The sequence below is a fragment of the Trichomycterus rosablanca genome, chromosome 21 (assembly GCF_030014385.1).
Source record: "Trichomycterus rosablanca isolate fTriRos1 chromosome 21, fTriRos1.hap1, whole genome shotgun sequence".
Classification (NCBI taxonomy): domain Eukaryota; kingdom Metazoa; phylum Chordata; class Actinopteri; order Siluriformes; family Trichomycteridae; genus Trichomycterus; species Trichomycterus rosablanca.
This window is the reverse complement of record NC_086008.1, coordinates 12,977,009-13,001,032: the sequence shown is the minus strand read 5'-3', so window position 1 is coordinate 13,001,032 and position 24,024 is coordinate 12,977,009. Positions and strand designations below refer to the sequence as shown.

Sequence of the window (24,024 nt, the reverse complement as noted above, 5' to 3'; positions counted from 1 at the left end):
ATGGTGGTACAAAATTATGATATGTGGATGTTTTTCATACCATGGTGTTACGTCTATTTATTACAGATGAGGGATCATGGATCAGTTTAAATATATCAGAATACTTGAGGGGATCATGTTGCCCTGTGGAATGTAGTCTAATCATCCTGGACTGGAATACCTGTTCAGAGGTGCCAGAAGTTGGTCGACTCCATGCAACACAGATCTCGGAAACAATTGTTATGCCACTAAATATTAGTTCAGTAATTTAAAGTAAAGTGAAACCTCAAACATTTTTTCATGTTAAGGATACATTTTTTTTTATTTTAAAGAAAAATCCTGGCACTGCTTTTTTTTTTACAGCCTAATATTCATTTTTCTTAATTTTCTGTAAAGGATTAACACAAACTGACTACATTTTGTTAATGTTTTGATTTAGAATTGAAAGTGTAGTATTTTCAGTGCATTTGCATTTATGGAAATAAAAGTTATTATAATGATTTTGTGCTTTATTCGCTTTTTTAAAATCACTGCTATTTTTTGAACACCACTGTATATCACTCTGTATATTACACTGTATTTAAGTGTAGGTATAAAGATCTTATTATGTTGTACAGTGGTACCTTGTAACTCAACGTCCCCTAAACTCAAAATCTTTGAAACTCAACACCCTTTGTTGAGAAATTTGTACCCTTAAACTCAACGTTTCCCTTAAACTAAACGTGTTCAGTTTGTTTTAAAAAAATGTATTTAATTTCAAATTAACAATGAACAGTCGCTTTGTTCAGCACTCTGCTTGAGCAGTGCAGTAAAATGTCATTAGTGTGAATATGAGATGAATCTGCATTTGTCTGGAATAACCGTCAGATCTAGTCTGAAATCTGTACGTGTCTGTGTTTATCTGGATTTTCCTCATGTTTCACTTTTAAACTTGTTTCAGCTCGGGGTGCTGAGAAATTGTGAGAATCAGCTTTTTATTTCAGTGTTTTTATATTATATTTGTGATTTTTTCAACGTATAAGTGTCAAAAACAACCCCATTATTTTGGAACATGGAACGCATTAACAGGTTTTCCATACATCCTAATGGGAAAAAATACATTGAAACTCAATGCCTTTTAAACTCAACTCCAGTCCCAGAACCAACTGACGTTGAGTTTCAGGGTTCCACTGTACTTGCTTTTTTCCCCAAAATAATACGAGCACAAATGTCCCAAAAGTTTTAAATTTAAAACCCCCTCCTTGTTTCTACACTCAATGTCCATTTTATCAGCTCCACTTTCCATATAGAAGCACTTTGTAGTTCTACAATTACTGACTGTAGTCCATCTGTTTCTCTGCATGCTTTGTTAGCCCTCTTCCATGCTGTTCTTCAATGGTCAGGACCACCACAGCGGTTTTGCCACTGTGAATGCGCCCTTAGTGTCTTAGATGTAACAGATCTCAGATGTCTACCATTCCTATAATATTTTTTCTAGGATCAAGATAGGTTGGAGAAATTTTTTCTCCAGAGATTTACTACTGTGTGAGATTTTCTTTTTTTGGCTTCACTGTGGCTTCACAATCAGAGGGGGAACGCAGGGGAGGAGTTGTAAAAAGGTGGGACAGGGGCATAATATAGTTTATATCAGAATACATCAGCGTACACACAAGTTTTACAGTATTTCTGACCTTATCGTTCTCTACAAAACAAAACACCAACGTTGCATTGCAAAAAATATTTATTAACCTCCAACTCACTATAGAACAATCCATGCTGCTCGCGTAGCCCAATCCACTCAGATTCATTTATTTTTCCTCTTTGTTTTTACGCTGCACATCAACGCACAAACTTTGATCGCTCGCTACTTGTTGACGTGCATTTTTGGACGTGGTATCGTTAAACCTTTCGTCACTTCTCGCGTTTGTTTTCGTGACCGAACGTAGTTTGGGAGACCAGAGAAGCTCGCCTGCGATTCCAGTTGGTGATAGATGGTGTAGTGTGAAACCCCCTATCGCCGATCAGTCGTGTAGTGTGAAATACACACCGACTTGAAAGACTCCCGATTACAAAAGATCTAGTCGTGTAGTGTGAAATGTACAACAACCTGATGACTTGGAAAGTCGTGTAGTGTGAACTTGGCATAAGTGACACCGCCACACTCCATGGCACAGTCGGCACAAAAACGGTTTTGCTGCTTCTCACGTGAATGAGCCCTTAGTGTCTTAGATGTAGCAGATCTCAGATGTTTGTGGTTTCTATAATGTTTTTCTGGGATCTGTATAAGTTGGATGTACTTGTATTATGTACTTGTTTTAATGCGTCAAGTTCCCCTTTTATCACCGAGTACCTTGTTTTTAAGCATTTGACATTTGTTTTTATTACATCTTAAATATAATCCCAAACTTCTTCCCTTTTTTAATTGACTTTATGGGCTTCCTAAAATGTATAATGCATTACACATGAGCTCCTTTCTGCTGCAGTTGATATGAGTACTGAAATAAAGCAGTAGGTGGGTCATTATTAAATAAAAGATTTTCCAGTTTTGAATTGTTGTTGATCATTATTTTCTCTTTACTAGACCTCTTATTTCAGTTAAACATGATTAGGATGAGAAGACCAGATGCTATTACACTAAGAACTCATAGAAGAACATAAGAACATAGCTAACATCAATACTAGACGTATTGGACGTCATGTCCAAAGCAGCGAATGAAAGAAATACCCATAATATCTGATTAAGTAACGTTGTTTACAAGTAGTATTTAAACAAAGTGATTGGTGCATAAACTTCGCATGTGAAGTTCAAAGGACGAATCCGATGTAATCTAAAGCAGGCTCGGTAAACCAGTAACTCAGCTGGTGCTCAGGAACTCTATTTTATTGCATAATAACTCTGGTTCATACGTCTATTTTATAGTCTGGCAAACCGAGCGAGGATTACCAGTGAAAAAGTACCGATGGGCTGGGCAAGGTCAGCTTGAGTTTGCACGAAAAACCTGCCAAACATAATTCGTATATGATTTTAGTGGTATCCAATTATTGTATATCATCGCAGATTACATCGTACTCATCGCCGAAACCATCATTCAGCTGCACATCCTGCTGGCAGAGCTGAACAGCAAAAGCTCAGCAGTAGGTCTCAGGATTAACTGCATGAAATTGAAATTCATCAATAATGGTGGGAAGTGATGAAATACAGGAGGTGGAGGAATACGTCCCACCTGGGACAGAAAGTAGGAGACACAGAGATGGAAATACTGCAGAGAGTGAGTGCCAGATGGAAAGTGTATAACTTTGTGAAGGTATCCCGGACAAGACCACTTGTGCCAATCTCTTCAATGGCCTCTTCAGTCTGTCCTTGTTGCAGTTTTAAATGTAGTTTTCTTATGAATTTCAAGGTGTCAATTCAAACTATGATGCTCCCTCCACCATACTTTACATTAAGAATGAGTAATCAAAAACCACATGTTGAGAGGCACCCAGGTGGCACAGCGGGATATTCCGCTAGCACACCAGAGTCGAGATTCTGAACTTCTCGGTTCGAAACTCGCCGTTGCCACCGGTCGGCTGGGTGCCATCTAACGGGCATAATTGGCAGTGCCTGCAGCAGACATGGTTCTGCTAGGGTGGGATGACCGGACTGTGTGGGTGTGGTCTTCAAACGCTGTGTAAGGACCCTGATTGGCAGATGGGGAGGCGCCTGTGCAGAGTGCATAAGTGAAAAAGGGTTCCGCTAAGGGATGCGCGCCGGTCGAAAGAGGCATGAGCAGCAATATACCCACCTTGACTGCAATCAGGGATCCCCCAGCAGCGGAAGACATATTAACTACGTTAAATTGGGAGAAAATGCATAAATAAAATCGAAAAGAAAAAAAACACGTTGAAATAACTAAAATACAATATAAAATACAGTATAGCGACAATAATTTGAAATAAGCCTGCCGTTAATCGCGTTAATTAACGCGATTAACGCATTAAAATTTTAATCACGATTAAACAAATTAATCGAGATTAATATTTTTATTGGGCTGTTTGTGCCACGTAAATATGTGTCACTGTGGTAATTTGCGCTGCTTTAACACAGCAACATTGTGTTTATACTCACTGTAGCGATAACACGGGCACGACAGGTGTCGTTAGTTACAAATTACTCGAGCTGCTGCTGCTACATACTGCGAAATATCGGGGATTTTAAATAATCATTTTCAAAAAGTGTGACAAAATTACACTCTCTAATCACTAGACAAAATTACACTCTCTAATATCATCTTTGGTCAGAGCACGCATGTGTCTCGTCGGGCGTCTACGCGCACAGATACTAAATGAGCTCAGACTGTATTTCAGATGAATTTGGATGTAAAGCGCATGAACTGTACACGTCATGGGAACATTACAAACACTGGTGTGAAATGGATCACAATGGACTGTATATGCAGGGGGGTGGGGGGGGAGCGGGGTCCTCCACGACATGGACTCAAGCACTCACCTCACTGCCCCCCCATTGACTGCACTCGCCATGTTGTTATTATTATATTACAATATTTTTGTTAAGCAAAATTAATATAACTAAAACTGTGCATTAACAATACCAGAGGCAGGAATTTGGACTTGAAGTCGAACTCAGTTGAATCAGCATATGCAATTTGTTGAGGCCCAAAAATTCTTTTTTGCACTGGGGCCCATGAGCTCCTAGTTACGCCACTGGTGTTGCATCTAGAAATGGTTTATATTATGAGCGCCTGTTTTCAGTGGCAGGGTTATGAACTTTTGCTAGATAATGTGAACAGACTTGTCATTTTAAATAACTGACTGAAAGATGGGTAGCTGGTGCATAACTGTTCAAATTTTGCTTAGTTATTCTTTGGCTCTTGTGTCTTGACAGACGATCTTAGCAGCTGTTTGTGGATGCATGACGCGTGCGTTCTTTCCGATATTGGAAAGACAGGGGCGACTGCATTTGGAACAGGGAAAGATTATCCCAAGGGGTGTTGAAGAAGATGCAGCTCTGTCTTTCCTGCGTTGATTCATTAGTAGCTTAGTTATTAGTTTGCGATTAATTGCGATTAATTTGGTTCTTTAATCGTGATTAATCTCAATAACAAATTTTTATCGCAAGACAGCCCTAATTTTAAAAGTGTAAAAATGTAAGCTCAAAAATGTTAATTCCTTAATCAGTTTACTAATTATGCTTATTTTTTTCAGTGATACACATTCAAACACACTGCGATGTTGGGATTTGTTGATTTATCAGTACAGCCTGTGAACATCTTGGTTTATTTATGAGTTTTGCAATCCACTATAACTGTAAAAAGTTCTTAGCACTGATCTTGGACCAACCTAAGCTCATCTGTTTTATTACCCAGACAAAAAAACTATAACAGTGTGTTTTTATTTTCAACTAACCATAATAATCCAATAAATAATTGAATTAATTCATACATATAACCGACACTGTATATGCTTTGAAATATGTCGACACCCCTTCTAATTATTGAGTGCTGGTGTTTCAGCCACACTCATTGCTGACAGATGTTAAAAACAGTAACATACAAAGTTATTTGCGGAAAAGTTTGGGACAGCTTGTAAAATGCAATGAAAACAAGAATCTGTGATTTGTTAATTCTCATAAACCTTTATTTAACTGCCAAAAGTATGGAAATAGATTTCCAGTGTTATTACTGACACATAATTGTATTTTGTAAATTTGATTATAAGTTAGAATTGGATATCTGCAACACACTCAAAGTTAGGACAGATATATGTTTACCACAGTGTTCCATCATCTTTCCTGTTAAATACACTGTTTAATGGTTTTAAAACTGTGTACAGAAACAGAATGTTTGCACATTCTTGATTGATACAAGACTTCAGCTGCTAAACAGTCTTTGTTTTTTGTTGTTTGATTCTCCTGTTCATTATGCAAGAGACAGATTGAATTTATACTTAAGAGACAGATTGGGACTGCAGGCAGGCCAGTCAAGCACACGCACTTTCCAAGTTTATGATGCCACTGTTGTTGCATGTGCAGAATTAAGCTTTTGTATTGTGGAATTATTCAAAACAGTGTTTGAGTGCTGCAGGCATAAACTCCAAATTTTGTTCATACACTGATCAGCCATAACATTAAAACCACCTCTTTGTTTCTACACTCACTGTCAGTTTTATTAGCTCCACTTACCATATAGAAGCACTTTGTGGTTCTATAATTACTGACTGTAGTCCATCTGTTTCTCTACATGCTTTGTTAGCCCCCTTTCACCCTGTTCTTCAATGGTCAGGACCCCCACAGGACCACTACAGAGCAGGTATTATTTGGGTGGTGGATCATTCTCAGCACTGCAGTGACACTAACATGGTGGTGGTGTGTTAGTGTGTGTTGTGTTGGTATGACACACAGCAGTGCTGATGGAGTTTTTAAACACCTCACTGTCACTGCTGGACTGGAATAGTCCACCAACCAAAAATATCCAGCCAACAGCACCCCTTGGGCAGTGTCCTGTGACCACTGATGAAGGTCTAGAAGATGACCAACTCAAACAGCAGCAATGGATGAGCGATCTACAAGGTGGACCAACTAGGTAGGAGTGTCTAATAGAGTGGACAGTGAGTGGACTCGATATTTAAAAACTCCATCAGCGCTGCTGTGTCTGATCCACTCATACCAGCACAACACACACTAACACACCACCACCATGTCAGTGTCACTGCAGTGCTGAGAATGATCCACCACCCAAATAATACCTGCTCTGTGGTGGTCCTGTGGGGGTCCTGACCATTGAAGTACAGGGTGAAAGCAGGTTAAAAAGGCATGTACAGAAACAGATGGACTACAGTCAGTAATTGTAGAACTACAAAGTGCTTCTATATGGTAAGTGGAGCTGATAAAATGGACAGTGAGTGTAGAAACAAGGAAGTGGTCATTATGTTATGCCTGATCGGTGTATAGCTACATAGCTTTTACACAGATAAGGCTGTGTCTGTTGGGAGAGTGGGTCGAAGGGATTCCTCATAACTGCTGCAGTTGTGGCCTCTTTTGCCTGGGTGAGTCGGCACAGTGGCTCAGCGGGTAGCACTGTCGCCTCACAGCAAGAAGGTCCTGGGTTCGATCCCCAGGTGGGGTGATCCGGGTCCTCTCTGTAGACATGCAAGTGAGGTGAATTGGAGATACAAAATTGTCCATGACTGTGTTTGACATTAAACTTGTGAACTGATGAATCTTGTGTAACCAGTAACTACCTGTCCTGTCATGAATGTAACCAAAGTGTGTAAAACATGACATTAAATCCTAATAAATAAATAAATAAATTTGCCTGAGATGGTATATAAAGGAGATCAGTGCTTGACCCTCTATACATGATACCGCTTTGTGTGTCAACCCGTCTCTGGCAGGTTAGAAGAAGCGATTAGCAGCTGCACAGTCAGAGGGGTCGTGTGTTAGGCTCAGCCCTCCTCCTTCAACAGTGGAGGAAAGATACGATGGGTATTCAAATATTACCACATTGGTGAGGCAAAAGGGGATATAAGTAGGCTGTTTAAACAGTGTTTTCTTTCATAACAGACAATAGAATTCAAGAACATAATTTGCTAATGCTAATTTAAAACAGCCTATGACAAAATGCCTTCAAACTACTACACACTGGGGAAAAATCCACAGTCAGCATACTGTAAACCATCAAGAACTACTGTAACCATCTGTTTCTAATTACATTTTGACCGGCTCACACAAAATGAGCAATTAGGTGAGGTAAGCATAAGTTATGTTTAAATTCTTTAGCAGAATTAGAGAAATTTGCATGTAATTTAACAGAACTCCCAGACCTGGTATGTGTAATGCAGTTAGTGAGTGCTAACAGTTAGACATTGTGTGTGATTATGGCTTAGTATTTTAGCAGATGGGATTTAAAACAAACAATGCACCAAATTTTAGCTTGAGTTTGAGGGGTTTTGCATCTAGTCAAGTCAAGTCAACTTTATTTATATAGCGCTTTTTACAATAGACATTGTCTAAAAGCAACTTTACAAAATCCAGGACCAACAGATACAAAAACCCCTGTTGAGCAAGCCGAGGGCGACTGTAGCAAGGAAAAACTCCCTGAAAATTACAGGAAGAAACCTTGAGAGGAACCAGACTCAGCAGGGCCCATCCTTCTTGGGTGGTCTGGAGGATACTTTAAATAAATAGGATTTAATACTTTAAATAAATAGGATTTATTTATTCATACTGTTATTATATTATAATCAAGAAGGCAAAGCTCAAGAGTTCATAGATGTGGCACAAAGCCATACCCATGAACTTGGTATTCAATATTTTGAAAAGCTAATGAGTGGAATATGTTTATCATATCATTATCATATCATATCATTTATTTATCATTATCATGAACTAAACATGGGGGGGGGGGGGGGTGGATAATCTACTCGGGTGTGGAGGGATTAGGGTTTCCTGCCATTCTAGAACACTCCTGCAATCAATAACTGATGTAAACACTGATGGATCCTAATATTATGAAAAGCTTAATGAGTGGAATATGTTTATCAAATCATTATCATATCACATCATTTATTTATCATTATCATGAACTGAACACGGGGGTGGGGGGTGGATAATCTACTCGGGTGTGGAGGGATTAGGGTTTCCTGCCATTCTAAAACATTCCTGCCATCAATTACTGATGTGAGCACTGATAGATCCTAACCTTATGAAAACATAATGAGTGGAATATGTTTATCATATCATTGTAATATCATATTTTTTTTTATTATTATTATGAACTGAACATGGAGGGTCTACCTGGGTGTGGGGGATAGGGGCTTCCTGCCATCAACAACTGATGTGAACACTGATGGATCCAAACATTATTAAAGCTAATGAGTGGAATATGTTTATCATATCATTATCATATCACATCATTTATCAGTATTATGAACTAAAAATGGGATGGGGATGGGGATGGGGGGGGGGGGGGGGGGGGGGGGGTAAATGTACCTTGGTGTGGGGGAGATTGGAGGTTTCTTGCCATTCTAAAACATTCCTGGTATCAACAACTGATGTGAACACTGACTGAGCCCAACCTTATGAAATGCTGGAATATATTTATCATATCATATCATTATCTTGAAGTGAACATGGGGGGTAAATGTACTTGGGAGTGGGAGGATTCTAAAACATTTCTCAGACATCCCAAGTCTCCCAGAAGTTCCGGGAGTCTCCCGCATATACATAGCGGCTCCCTGGTGCCCGCAAGTCAGATAAAATCTCCCGGAATCTAGAACGAGCGGCCAAGAGCAACACACACACACGTGTGCATGCAGGCGACACAGACTTTTTTCCCCTATCGCGTATTAAATCCGTTATCTGATATACAGTACAATCTAGTTCACTGTGTAGGGAACATAAATCAATTGTCTAATATACTGTCTAGTGCACTATGTAGGGAACATAAATCCGTTATCTGATATACAATTTAGTGCACTATGTAGGGAACATTATTAATTATTTAATACACTATCTAGTGCACTATGTAAGGAACACAAATCATCATCTAGGTGAGGTCCGGGTCCGGGGGTACCTCCCTGAAATGAGTTTTTGCAACTTGGGATGTCTGCATTTCTGCTATCAACAACTAATGTGAACCCTGATGGATCCTAACCTTATGAAAAGACAATGAGTAGAACATGTTTATCATATCATTATCATATCACAATTTATTTATTAGTATCATGAACTGAACACAGGATGGGGGGTGGGACAAATCCAACTGGGTGTTGGGGGTTTGGTGTTTCCTACCATTCTAAAACATTCCTGCAATCAACAACTGATGATGTGAACACTGACATCCTAACATAATAACCATATTCCAGCTTTCAAGACAATTTGTTTAATGTGACCATGCCAAGCAACATTCTAGATGTGTTACGTGTAGTTCGGCCATGTAATCAGAGAGTGCTGGTGCTAGACTGGCCTGTCTGCAGTCCAGACTTGTCTTCCAGTCAAAATGTTGTGCATTATAAAGCAGTGAATGAATGCTCCACCAAAAACACGAATCGATATAGGTGTTGTTAAAAGGAAAAGTAGAGTAACACAGTGGTAAACTTGCTCCTCTCCCACTGTGACTTGTGTTACAGGCTTTAAATTTGGAATATGTTTATAAGGTAAAATATATAATCTGGTGATTTTGTTCTGTTTTAATACATCATTAAATATTTAAATCATTATTTTCTGGGATTGAGGTTTGTATTTTTACCCATCGGCGTACCTGTATATTCTAATATACAGTACACCGACTAGGCATAACATTATGACCAATGACGGGTGAATAACACTGATTATCTCTTCATCACGACACCTGTTAGTAGGTGGGATATATTATGCAGCAAGTGAAAATTTTATCGTCAAAGTTGATGTGTTAGAAGCAGGAAAAATAGACAAGCGTAAGGATTTGAGCGAGTTTGACAAGGGCCAAATTGTGATGGCTAGACGACTGGGTAAGAGCATCTCCAAAACTGCAGCTCTTGTGGGGTGTTCCCGGTCTGCAGTGGTCAGTACCGGCGACCGGTTCATTGACGCACGTGGGGAGCGAAGGCTGGCCCGAGTGGTCCGATCCAACAGACGAGCTACTGTAGCTCAAATTGCTGATGAATTTAATGCTGGTTCTGATAGAAAGGTGTCAGGCTCCATGCCTCGACGGGTCAGGGCTTTTTTGGCAGCAAAAGGGGGACAAACACAATATTAGGAAGGTGGTCATAATGTTATGCCTGATCAAGGTTTTTATGTTATGCCTGATCAAGGAGTTTCAAAGGTTACTTTTTCTATTTAATAGTGTTTGTGTGTCAAACTTACCTCATGCATTGTCACACTACCTAAAACGAGGAGGAATAGTCTTTATTACACTTTGTATCAAGTTTAGAACCTTGATTTTAGAGGTCATGACAGACATGTTTATGTGAAAATTCTTAACTTTTTTTTTTCCAAAACATGGAATGTTTGATGTGGTAAATGACAGTAAATTTTTATTTTATTGAATGCTCTTTTAGGCACTTTTAAAAAATACCCCATCTGTTTTTTTCCCTAGAATCAGTTACAGAGGTCCCAGAAGAGAAGTGAAAGGTCTTGTGATCATTCTTTTTCCCTCAACTATGTCATCATCATGGGATTTTGTGACAGGTACCACGTCTATAATTAACCCCCTTCCCCATCCACAGTTTGACTAAATACATACATACTCACTTAACTGAGATAACCACCTGTCTTCTGATTGACAGCTGTTGTGGGCACACGGGCCAGTTGTGTTATGCTTTCACGTTCCTTTGAACAGCTGTATACGGTTCAAAAATGTGGTTCCCGGCCTGACACCTTTTAATTATATTTTATGTTCTTAGGAAGTAAAGATGGCTGTGTTTATGGTTTTTACACTCGAGCTTCTTATCTGCTTTAAATATGCAATTCACAATGATGTAAAAAAGTTATTTTCAAATTAAAGTATATTTTACCTTATTTTACCTTAATACTTGCACAATGATAAGAAGTTTTAGATTAAGTTATTTATGTATATTTACACTGATCAGCCATAACATTAAAACCACCTCCTTGTTTTTACACTCACTGTCCATTTTATCGGCTTCACTTACCATTCTTACCATTTCCACACTGTTCTTCAGTGGTCAGGATGAACAGTCTGGGGTGTTTCCTGCCTTTCGCCCAGTGAATTGGACTTACCGTGACTATGAATAGGATAAAGATGAGGTAAAACAGCCAATGAATTAAATGAATGAATGAATTTACTTGTGTGGTTTAACTCACTGTTCTATCTAGATGGATGGATGGATGGATGGATGGATAGATGGATGGATAGATCGATCGATAGATAGATAGATATATAGATGGATGGATGGATGGATGGATGGATGGATGGATAGGTAGATGTGTGGATGGATGGATGGATGGATAGGTAGATGTGTGGATGGATGGATAGGTAGATGTGTGGATGGATGGATAGGTAGATGTGTGGATGGATGGATGGATGGATGGATAGATGGATGGATGGATGGATGGATGGATGGATAGATTGATGTTGTGTGCCTTTATATTGGGACTGGGCACCTTTACAACCCACAAGTTGCTTTTGTCTGGCCACAGATACAATTTATCAACAGCTTGTTGGTCAAATAGATTCAAGAACTCAATTGTCCCACCTACCATTAGTCTTTTAAATTACTCAATGTGATTATATTGTTCTTATTGTTAACTTTTTTAAAACTAACCTTAGTCCAGAAACTCTCTACACTCAGCATACATTAAAATGAGCTAATTCTGTAACTTTACACTTTAATTATAACTTCTGTTATAAATCATCTGCGAGCATTCCACAGGCAAACTGCTTTGAGCTCTCTCTTCAATTCCTAAGGGACGTTTCTCTATTGTAAATAACTGTAACTGAGGTAGCAAGCCTGGTCTTGAGTAGATGCAGTGAAAGTGCACAGCCAAAGCACTGGTCCAGTTGAAGATCATAGAAACACATACAGCCAGCCTGGTCAACCCCCCTTTCGCTAGACTACTACCAACACAGCTGAAGTACTTTTAAGAGGCCTTGGCAAACCCTAATTACAGTCCACAAAAAACTAATTTAAAACTAATTTAGATGTGTGTTAGAAACAATGGAATTGGTAACCTACCTGTCTGCAATGACGTACCTCCATTTACAGATGCTAGCTTTTAAACTTTGCATTTATAAAAATCAGGATGGTCCTTGTCCTCTATGGCTCTGAACAAAACACCCATTATTTAAAAAAACTATCTAAAAAATTCTAACTCAAACCATAGCTCATATTTCCACTTTGCATCAATCCATGCAAAGTTCACCTTAATCCCAGAGAAGCTAGCCGAGTTTCTGGATGTTGTTGATATCTGGCTTTGACTTTGTTTAGTGCAGACCGAACCTGCATTTGTAGAGCATCAACAAACCTTTCCAGGCCTGCTTGGTTCTGTTATACTGAAGCATGTCAGTGAATGCAGTGCCATCTGAGGAATCAAAGATCAGCCTCAGGTTTGTCTTTTACATAGAGATTTTTTCTGCACTTTCTTAAACTTTCAATAATGTTATGAACTGTAGATGGTAAAATCCTTAATTCTTGTTGTTTGTAAACTGTTGGACTATATGCTCACTTATCCTTAACTGTACTTTTATACCCAATCTGCATCCAATGACTGCATACCTTTTTAAGTGTGTTACACACACTAAATCAGAAATGTGCAAATATTTACAGGAATCAAAATCAAATTAAATTAAATATTGCTTCTTTGGGCTGTTTTTGAATTAAAACAGTAAAACACAGTTCACAAATCACCGCAATTTGTTTTTATTTTCAGTTTACCTACTGTCCCAACTCTACAGCTGGGGTTTTTAATGTTCTGTTTAACATACAGTGGTACCTTGTAACTCAACGTCCCCTAAACTCAAAAGCTTTGAAACTCAATGCCCTTTGTTGAGAAATTTGTACCCCTAAACTCAACGTTTCCCTTAAATTCAACGTGTACGCGACCGCTGCTTTGATCAGCGCTTGGCTCGGTGTGGTAAAACGTCATGCGAACATAAGACGAATCTTTTTTTCATTTGTGTGGAATTATTGTCAAATTCACTCTAAAAGCTCCACATTTATCTGTGTTTCTCCTGTTTCACTTTTAAACTTGTGTTATAACTTGGGGTCCTGAATAAGAATCTGCTTTTCCGAGAGTCTAAACTGCTTATCATTAAATTATCACTCTTATTATCACTCTTACTTGTGTTTTGGAACTTTACATGAATTTTACATGTCATTGTCAAATAATTCTTATCCAGATTGGCCCATGATGCAGCAGCTCCTGGAAAACTGGATTATTGCCTCTGATCACCGTCTGTCAGAACTTTCTTCATGCCCTCTTGGTGTCATTCAGTGTTTTGTCCATGAACATGAACACATCCTGGACAGGGTTCCAGTCCATCACATGGCATCACAAAAAATAGCCCAGTAGATGAATTGGCTACCCTTTATCGGACCCAGGTCTGGGTAAGTGAATTTGTGAACTTGTGTCCAGCATGGTGTCTGTATTCATTCACTCATCTTCAGTAACCATTTTATTTATGGTCACGGTCGTGGATGTGTCTGGAGCCTATCACACAACCAGTGGGCGCAGAACATGAACACATCCTAGACTGGGTGCCAGTCCATCACATGGCATCACAAAAAATAGCCCAGTAGATGGACTGGCTACCTATTATCGGTTAGTGAATCTATGACTTTGCATCCAGCATCGCGTCTGCTGTCACCAGAGCCACTATGATCATGAAAAGGATGAAGTGTTGAGTCGTAATAAAGATTTAACATATTTGAAAGGCAAAACTATAAAACATATATGTGAAATATAGCAGGCGGATCATTCTAGAACCTCTTTCCCAACTTTTTTGGAATTAAAATTTGTTACATGAGTTGCTACAGTCAGTGCGCACATTCTTTCCTGATGATGCTCTTATATTTTAAGATGGTATTTTAGCTCTGTCATCTCTCAAAGAACTTAGTCCATTTAGGATTTTGCAACAATCCAAGTCAAATTCTTACCCTCTTTCTTATTAATCAGTTTAATTTTAAACCTTATTAACTAACTGCTTTGTCCTTGTTATGCTCATGATGGGCTCTGTGCTACTGGAAACTCAAAGTAGAAGAATACACCCTGGACTGACCATTACAGGTAAATGCACCCTTGCATTGTCTCACTCGTACACATATAGTAGCAATACAGCGCAATGCAAAGGTCCTTATAGACAGTGGCAAGGACTGACCCCTGGGGTCCTATGTTGCTTTACTGCACCCACTTTACCTTAATAGGTCCTGAAAACAAATGTTATTGTCCCATCGCTATAATAAAAAAAAAAAATTATGAATTGTTTTAATTTAGTTTTAATTTAATTTAGTAAATTAAAATTATGAATTGTTTTAATTTAAATTGTTTTAATTTTTACAATGGACATTGTCTTAAAGCAACTTTACAGAATCCAGGACCAACAGACAAAAAAACCCTACTGAGCAAGCCAAGGGCGACAGTGGCAAGGAAAAACTTCCTTAAAATTACAGGAAGAAACCTTGAGAGGAACCAGACTCAGCAGGGATCCATCCTCTTTGGGTGGCCTGGAGGATACTTTAAATAAATATGATTTACACAATTCATACAAACACAAAATTAAACTGAACTTAAAGTTATAACTAGCAAAAAATAATTGGAAATCTTCATTATTCGGTCCAGTCTGTGGTAAAGTCCGTTGTAAGTTCTGGACATTTTGGTGCAAACTCGCCAGTGTCCCATCCCATCTAGCAGGAGCAGCATTGTTGGCACTGCAGTCTCGACTTTTCCGTCAGAACCACCTCGGGGTAAAACAACAGAAGATGTAGTTACAATGTGAAATCGTTAAGAGTAAAATGTCAGTTTTACAAAGAGTAGCTTTAGACTCCAGCACCCCTAATTATTACAGCATAACTAAGTTTGCTAGTTTAGTTTGACAAGACTAATCAAAAGCCTGAGTATATAAATGTTTTCAATCTAGACTTGAACATCGAGACTGAGTTTAAGTCCCGGACAGAGGCAGGGGGATTATTCCAAAGTTTTGGAGCTTCGTAAGAAAATGCTCGTCCACCAGCTGTGATCTTATAATTCTAGGAACTATAAGTATAACCCTGCATCTTGTGAACGAAGTGAACGTGCTGGGTTGTAGTGATCAATAAGTTCACTCAGATACTGTGGAGCCAGACCATTTATTTACTGAATATTATGTATTATTTTGTATAAAATGGTTTGACTTTCTTATGTGAATCCTCAGTACTGTGTATTAGAAAGCAAAGCAGGGTATAGTGGTATATAGGATACACTGTATAGAGTCTCCTTATCAGTGGTCAGTCACTCCCACCGTGTGGAAAGCAGGCAAAAAAGAGTAACCTCACAAAGGATGTGCTAAATGTGCGCCTTTTAAAAAAACAAACAAAAAAAATGTGAAAATGTGATTTCTGAATTTCTTTTTTTGTTTTTATTCTGGACTGGACTTTTGGCAGCAGTGAAGCATTGGTGGTGCGCATCTTATAACCCAGGTTCGATTCCTGTCTCCGATCGTTAGTTCTCGTGTTAAAATATGCCGGTAGGTGGATTTACTATATAGGTTGCGTCCTATTAAACATACGTTCGAGTGAGTGGGAATGATGCAAATGTTAAATGAGTAAAATGTGATGCCCTGTGATGGACTTGGCACCCTGTCTAGGATGCGTTCATGTCCTGCGCCCATTGGGGATAGACTCCAGGCGCATCCGCGACCATGACTATAAATAATGTGGTTACTGAATATGAGTTGAGTGAATGAATACAGCTGTTTGTTACCACACACAATGCTTATATAATTTCAACCAGCAGGCAAAGGTTCTTTGTTCTTTGATGATTATTTTTTTGGCATTGGGTTCTATAATGCTATATTATTTGATGCGCATTTATTTATACTGGCCACGTTGCTGACTTGGTGGTACGATGCCCCATTATAAACAGCAATAAAGCAGATGTGGTGCCACACACACAAAGAACCCAGCTTAGTGTTAATGTGAAGTCCTGCAGGACGTGCCAGTCCTCTCGTGTCTCCTTCTCCAAATGTCCATTCGCTTTTCGGGAGATCTGTGAGCCCCTCCTCTCCATCCTGACGACATTTGCTGGTGGGTCTAAAGACGCGCTGGAGCTTCATCTTTTGGTCCACCAGTAGGATCTCAGACAAGAAGTCACCCACTCGTCTGAGTAACACAGGCACGGGAGATAAAGCCAAGTCTTCCACTGGAAAACGGGACGGGCAGGAGAAGGAACATTGTGAACGCTGCATCATATGGACTCTGGGCATCCTGGATACTTACTGGAATTTTAAGGAACGTCGGGTCGTGTTTGGAATTATAATACTGAATTAAAGGTACAGTATTTCATACAACGATTTTTGGCATGTAGTTGAAACAGCTGGCAAGATGCTTTACACTTTAGAATAACCCAGTTTTAGATAGGGGAGAACAGGGTTGGTTGTGATTTTGGAACAGTTGTCACAGCTTTGAGCTTTGAGGACAGATGTGCTGTCACATAATTCACATTGAAAGCAACAACTTGGGGATGGGAATGAATATAACCCTATCTGGTCGACTTTTGTTCTTAATGACACATTTTATTGTGTATGAATTCATTCATTCATTTACAACAGCTTCATCAAGGTTGTGTGGGGTCCAGCATCAAGCCCTGGGTGCATACATTTATTCTGGATGGGTCACCTTCATTGCATTCATTGCAAGGCAACTCAAGGCAACAACTTCTGCATATTTTGGGACACACGTCTCTAAGACCCATGCTGATATGAAGCCGACTCTGGCATCTTTATCACCCCTTTGTTAGACCAGTTAAAGGACACCCTAAACTAAGATGCTTTACACTTTAGAATAACCCAGTTTTAGATAGGGGAGAACGGGGTTGGTTGGGATTTTGGAACAGTTGTCACAGCTTTGAGCTTTGAGCTTTGAGGACAGATGTGTTCTCACATTTGACCTAAATTGAGTTTTTTATACCTTAAACAAACCAACCAACCAACCAACCAACCAAAACCAATTTTTGAACGCACATTAAAAGTAACAACTTTGGAATGGGAATGAATATCACCCTATCTGGTCGACTTTTAATCTTAATGACACATTTATAGTGTATGAATTCATTCATTCATTCATTCATTCATTTACAACAGCTTCATCAAGGTTGTGTGGGGTCCAGCATCAAACCCTGGGTGCATACATTTATTCTGGATGGGTCACCTTCGTTGCATTCATTGCAAGGCAACTCAATGCAGTTTACAGTACCCAGTCCACCTTCTGCATATTTTGGGACCCACGTCTCAAAGACCCATGCTGATATGAAGCAGACACTGGCATCTGTATCACCCCTTTGTTAGACCTCTGTATTGTTAAACATGTTAATCACTGACCTGTGATTTGTTTTGCTCACCTGTTTCGTGTAGAGATGCACCCACCAGTACCCTCATTAGGTTAAAGTAACTACTAATCATGAATGAATGAAAAATTACAAGGCATTATTCTTTGGGCTTAATCTTTAACATGCAGAAGGTGTGTTTTTCACCTCACTTGACCAAATTGCCTCTTGGTATCAGTGAGCTGTGATGATTGGGACCCTGCCCAGGGTGTATTCCACCTTACTTTCAGTGTTTCCAGGTAATGCTGGACCCACTACGGCATGGCTAGGATAAATGGACAGCAATAGACTGGAGATCTGCCCAGGGTGTATAAAGCCTACGTCTTGTTTGACACACGCTAAGCCTGTATTATATATAGGTGTAGTTAATATTCATAATTGAATATGTATAGAAATACATAGATATGGATGGATGGATAGATATATGGATTAATGTGTAGATGGATGGATGGATGGATAGATAGATAGATGATTGAATAGATATATAAATGGACAGACAGACAGAAAGAGAGGAATTGTTGGAGGATTAGATAGATAGATAGATAGATAGATAGATAGATAGATAGATAGATAGATAGGTAGGTAGGTAGGTAGGTAGGTAGGTAGGTAGGTAGGTAGGTAGATATTTAATACCTTTACAGCATTTAATCTATATCTCGGTACAAACGTGGAACGAGGTCGTACTGATTCCAAGGCATTATTCTTTGGGCTTAATCTTTAACATGCAGAAGGTGTGTTTTTCACCTCACTTGACCAAATTGCCTCTTGGTATCAGTGAGCTGTGATGATTGGGACCCTGCCCAGGGTGTATTCCACCTTACTTTCAGTGTTTCCAGGTAATGCTGGACCCACTACGGCATGGCTAGGATAAATGGACAGCAATAGACTGGAGATCTGCCCAGGGTGTATAAAGCCTACGTCTTGTTTGACACACGCTAAGCCTGTATTATATATAGGTGTAGTTAATATTCATAATTGAATATGTATAGAAATACATAGATATGGATGGATGGATAGATATATGGATTAATGTGTAGATGGATGGATGGATGGATAGATAGATAGATGATTGAATAGATATATAAATGGACAGACAGACAGAAAGAGAGGAATTGTTGGAGGATTAGATAGATAGATAGATAGATAGATAGATAGATAGATAGATAGATAGATAGATAGGTAGGTAGGTAGGTAGGTAGGTAGGTAGGTAGGTAGGTAGGTAGGTAGATATTTAATACCTTTACAGCATTTAATCTATATCTCGGTACAAACGTGGAACGAGGTCGTACTGATTCCAGCAATCGATTTAACACGGAACAATTATATAATTTTACTATTTTATCACCACTCGTTTGCACAATATCCGGACTGTACAGTTTAGCTGATTTGATTTTAGGCCTGAAACTAACGGTACTGAAAGACCTCCGGAGGTGTCTCTCAGCTGGAGTACAAATTTGCCCATGTCCCCGCGGGGGGTTACGACAACACAATCCTGAGTTTTACCACCCACACTGTCAAAGCAAGTGTTCCATTTGACCACGGTTAGTAATTGTAAAGAAACAGCCACCGAAACAGAAAAGTATGCTTATCTCAGTGCTTTGTGTTTATACAGCACTCAACAATAGATGAGGAAATGCACTCACATAGCTCAAGATTATATTTGCACATGGTGTCATTTAGGCTTTAAATTATTTCCTCTTTGTTTTTTTCTTTTACAGAACAGATAAAAGATGTTCCTGGATGTCAAACACATACTGTGGTTATTATGCCTGTACCACACATCATGGGGACTTGGTAAGTTTTTTCTGCATTATAGACTTTCCATATTATATTGGGAACCAGTGGCAGTTGAAGTCAGAAGTTGACTTAACACCAGTAAGGGAAATCTATCTCATGGCAGTCCTGGCTGGGAGTTTAACCATTTCTGCAAATATTCTTTGATTGGAACAGATATTTAATCAAATAACCTTACAAATATGTCAAAATCTACTGGGTCAAAAATATACGTACAATTCTGCTTTTAATAGCAGACAACAAGGCTTTGCCAAACCATTTGTTGGATCTTTGACCACTCTCCCTGTCTTAATTGGAATAAATCAGCCATATTCTATAGTGTTCTTGCACAGACATGATTTTTTAGTAAGGTCTACATATTGTCAATTGGGTTAAGATTAGGGCTTTATAAAGGCCATTTCAAAAGCCAGCTCAGTTTTTGTCAGATTTAGACATTCCAAAACCAGTTCTGATGTAACTTTAGGTCGATCATCCAGCCTGTACACCCACAAGATTCAAGAATTACCTCAAGAATTCTTCATTCTTTATTATTGTGTCTATTTTTTGCACTGCACCAGCAGCGAATCATGATAACCATGTATTACAGTGTTGTTGGGTTTAAAGGCTTTACATTTTTTTTTTCCAAACATACTTCTTGTCATTGTGGACCTGTTATATAGACCCTGGAGCAGGGTTTCTTTCTTGTATGACATCCTCTAAGCTGATGTAAGGCTTGCTTGTCTGTAGACAGTGGCAACAGCAACTTGAATTTATAGCAAACCTGCCTCACAGTTTATTTACAGTATAGAACTTTTTACACTATCAAAAGAATAATAAGTTGCAGAACAATATTTTACCTCAGCGGATTTTGTTATATTATAATTAAACCCACATAAACTTATAAAATACCTCAAATTCGTGAACTTGTGTTCCAATTATTTAGTCACAGAACAAAAATGCCTGGACTGCCATGACATACAACATTTGACTTTAGTTGTCTTTCATAAAGTGTAGGGGGTATGTGTGGTTCATAAGTATTTATTGGAATAAATGTAATATATTGTTCACCAGGCATTATTATTTTAACACCTATTTGTTTTAGACATGGTTATATTAGCCAGCAGTGGGCTACTGCTTTAATACTCATCATCTGACCTTTTTGTCACATACACTTCTAACCATCGACTATTGGCTATACTTAAATGGGTGACCTGACCTAGGAAGTTTCTCCACATCTAAGCTTCTAGATGACTTAATTTGAATGATCTCTGATATTGTTTAAAATATCAATACAAGTTTTTAACATACTGTGGCGCCGGCGAGCAGGAAGGCGAGCGTCGGGGCCTCGAGTGAGCTGCCCTTGGCAGTTCTCTCAGTGGTTTAGGACATACACTCATTCATACACACATTCATTCATACAACAGACAAACATTTAAGCTACCTATCCAGCTCTCACCGCAGCCACCCAGTCTCCCACACTGGGATACACGCTGACGGTAAGCCTGGATACCACGGCTCCTCCCACTGACGCTACAATACCTTTAGACCTCACAAAGACATTGACTTGAAAATTAATGTTTATATTATTCAAATTAATATTGATCTCTAGGCATAGTAGGGGACATTTTAAGTGTATATGAGGGTAAAATATACACCCAGCATTAATATAATGACCCAAGTTTATTCACATATTTTTAATCCATCTGTTTTTTCACAGTGCAAAACTTGTTTTTTTAGCACACAGTGTTAATGTGTTCCTGAATTGCCTTCCCAGGACTTAAACCTTTTAATTAGGAAACAGTCTGTGTCTGGTAAAACAGATGGGGTCACCTCATAACATAGAAAGCCTCGTCACACACTGTCTTGGAGGCCCTCGGGGTCTATCCCACCTGTACAAAGAATGTTCTCGAATTGGTGCTTTGAGTATTCTGTCAATTTTCGAGAACCTGGAAAATGACATCCTATGGCTGGTCGTATTGGGGAAAAAGCCATGCTGACGTTAGACTCTATTAATATAGAGTTTTCTTATATGTATCCAAATTAAAGAGGAAATTGACATCAACATTTACTACCTGAAATACAGACGTAATTAACTTACACGATCAGCCATAACATTAAAACCACCTCCTTTTTATGAGGAGCACTTTGTAGTTCTACAATTACTGACTGTAGTCCATCAGTTTCTCTGCATGCTTTGTTAGCCCCCTTTCATGCTGTTCTTCAATGGTCAGGACTCTCCCAGGACCACTACAGAGCAGGTATTATATGCGTGGTGGATCATTCTCAGCACTGCAGTGACACTGACATGGTGGTGGTATGTTAGTGTGTGTTGTGCTGGTATAAGTGGATAAGACACAGCGTTGCTGATGGAGTTTTTAAACACCTCACTGTCACTGCTGGACTAATAATAGTCCACCAACCAAAAATATATCCAGCCAACTGCGCCCCTTGGGCAGCGTCCTTTGACCATTGATGAAGGTCTAGAAGATGACCAACTCAAACAGCAGCAATAGATGAGCGATCGTCTCTGACTTTACATCTACAAGGTGGACCAACTAGGTAGGAGTGTCTAATAGAGTGGACAGTGAGTGGACATGGTATTTAAAAACTCCAGCAGCGCTGCTGTGTCTGATCCACTCATACCAGCACAACACACACTAACACACCACCACCATGTCGGTGTCAGTGCAGGGCTGAGAATGATCCACCACCTAAATAATACCTGCTCTGTGGTGGTCCTTTAAGGCTCCTGACCATTGTAGAACAGGGTGATTAGCAGGGTAAAAAAGTATGTAGAGAAACAGATGGACTACAGTCAGTAATTGTAGAACTACAAAGTCGAGCTGATAAAATGGACAGAAGGAGGTTGTTTTAATGTTATGGCTGATCAGTGTATGTATGCATGTCAGTCACTCAGAAGCAAACTGTTTCATATACAGTAGTTTCCAAGACTACCGGGACCCATAGAGAACATGCTGAATGCTACATAAAATCTAATGCATATAAAATAATGAATGTAGTTTCTTAACAAACCTCTTATGCTCGATTCCATGAAAGAGTACAGAACATTAAATCTAAGAGTACAGATAATCTCTAGGTCCTTTAGATTTCTAAGCCGGAGCGATAGCTAGTAATCTGGAAGGTTTGTTTGCAAAGTAAAGAGTAATTAGAAGTGAACCGAGCATCGACCCATCCTTTCTTACATCAGCTGTTACATTCAGCTGTGTTTCTCTGTCATTTCCCAGCTAGCTTGTTTTTATTATGAAAAACAAAGCTTGCCCTTTTGCATAGAAAGCTTGCATGCCCTGTTTTTCTCGAAAGCATGCCAGCCCACTTCAAATCCACAATGTCATCACTGTGTTTGATGCTTAATGCAGTATTTTTTTTAACCCTCTCAGTCTCAGAGTCACCAACGGTGATGCTGCCGGTGAGTGGCTCTCTGTCGGGAAAGGTGGTCCTTCCGTGCCACTTCACCTCGCTACCTAAGGTGGAACCCAGCAATGCCACGACCGCTACAAAAGACAAAATGCGCATCAAATGGACCAAGATGGAAGGCGACGTGGAGTCTACGGTCATTGTAGCCAAGAATGGTGCTATTAAGATTGGGTCAGGATACAGGAACCGTGTGTCCGTACCAAGTCATCCAGAGGATGTCGGAGACGCTTCGTTGACTTTGGTGAAACTGAGGGCTAGTGATGCTGGAACCTACCGCTGTGAGGTCATGTATGGTATCGAGGACATGCAAGATACAGTCAGTCTGGATGTTAGTGGTGGGTGATTGCTTATGTCTCCTGTAATGATTGTTATCTTATCTTATCTCTGATCCTCTTATTAGAGACAACAACCAAACTGAGTCACTTTCTGTTTTCTTTTATCTAGGTGTCGTTTTTCATTATCGGCCCAACGCCAGTAGATACACCTTGACTTTTGATCAAGCCGTGGAGACCTGCCAAAGTGTTGGAGCCTCCATTGCTACACCAGACCAGCTTAAAGCAGCGTATGAAGATGGCCTAGATCAGTGTGATGCTGGATGGATCTCGGATCAGTCAGTTAGGTTAGAGCACATTATGCAATTCTGTTTCTTTAAGAATTGGGAAACTTCCAAATTTAGTGGTGGGATTAGAATAGAATGCCTTTATTTGTCATATATACACTGATTAGCCATAACATTAAAACCACCTCCTTGTTTCTACACACATTGTCCATTGTATCGGCTTCACTTACCATATAGAAGCAGGACCACTACAGACCAGGTATTATTTGGGTGGTGGATCATT

The 24,024-nt window shown here is 39.4% G+C and overlaps 1 protein-coding gene across 1 annotated transcript in view; it reads left to right on the top strand.

The window, feature by feature from the left end:
- Window positions 1–16,605: 16,605 nt before the first annotated feature.
- vcana (versican a) overlaps window positions 16,606–24,024 on the top strand; it is a 45,832-nt gene continuing 38,413 nt past the window's right edge. Inside the window, exons 1-4 of the mRNA XM_063018037.1 lie at window positions 16,606–16,922; window positions 19,693–19,768; window positions 23,146–23,517; window positions 23,627–23,801. Of these exons, the coding sequence (XP_062874107.1) occupies window positions 19,705–19,768; window positions 23,146–23,517; window positions 23,627–23,801 (611 nt within the window). The 5' untranslated portion in view covers window positions 16,606–16,922; window positions 19,693–19,704. The remainder of the gene's footprint in view (window positions 16,923–19,692; window positions 19,769–23,145; window positions 23,518–23,626; window positions 23,802–24,024) is intronic.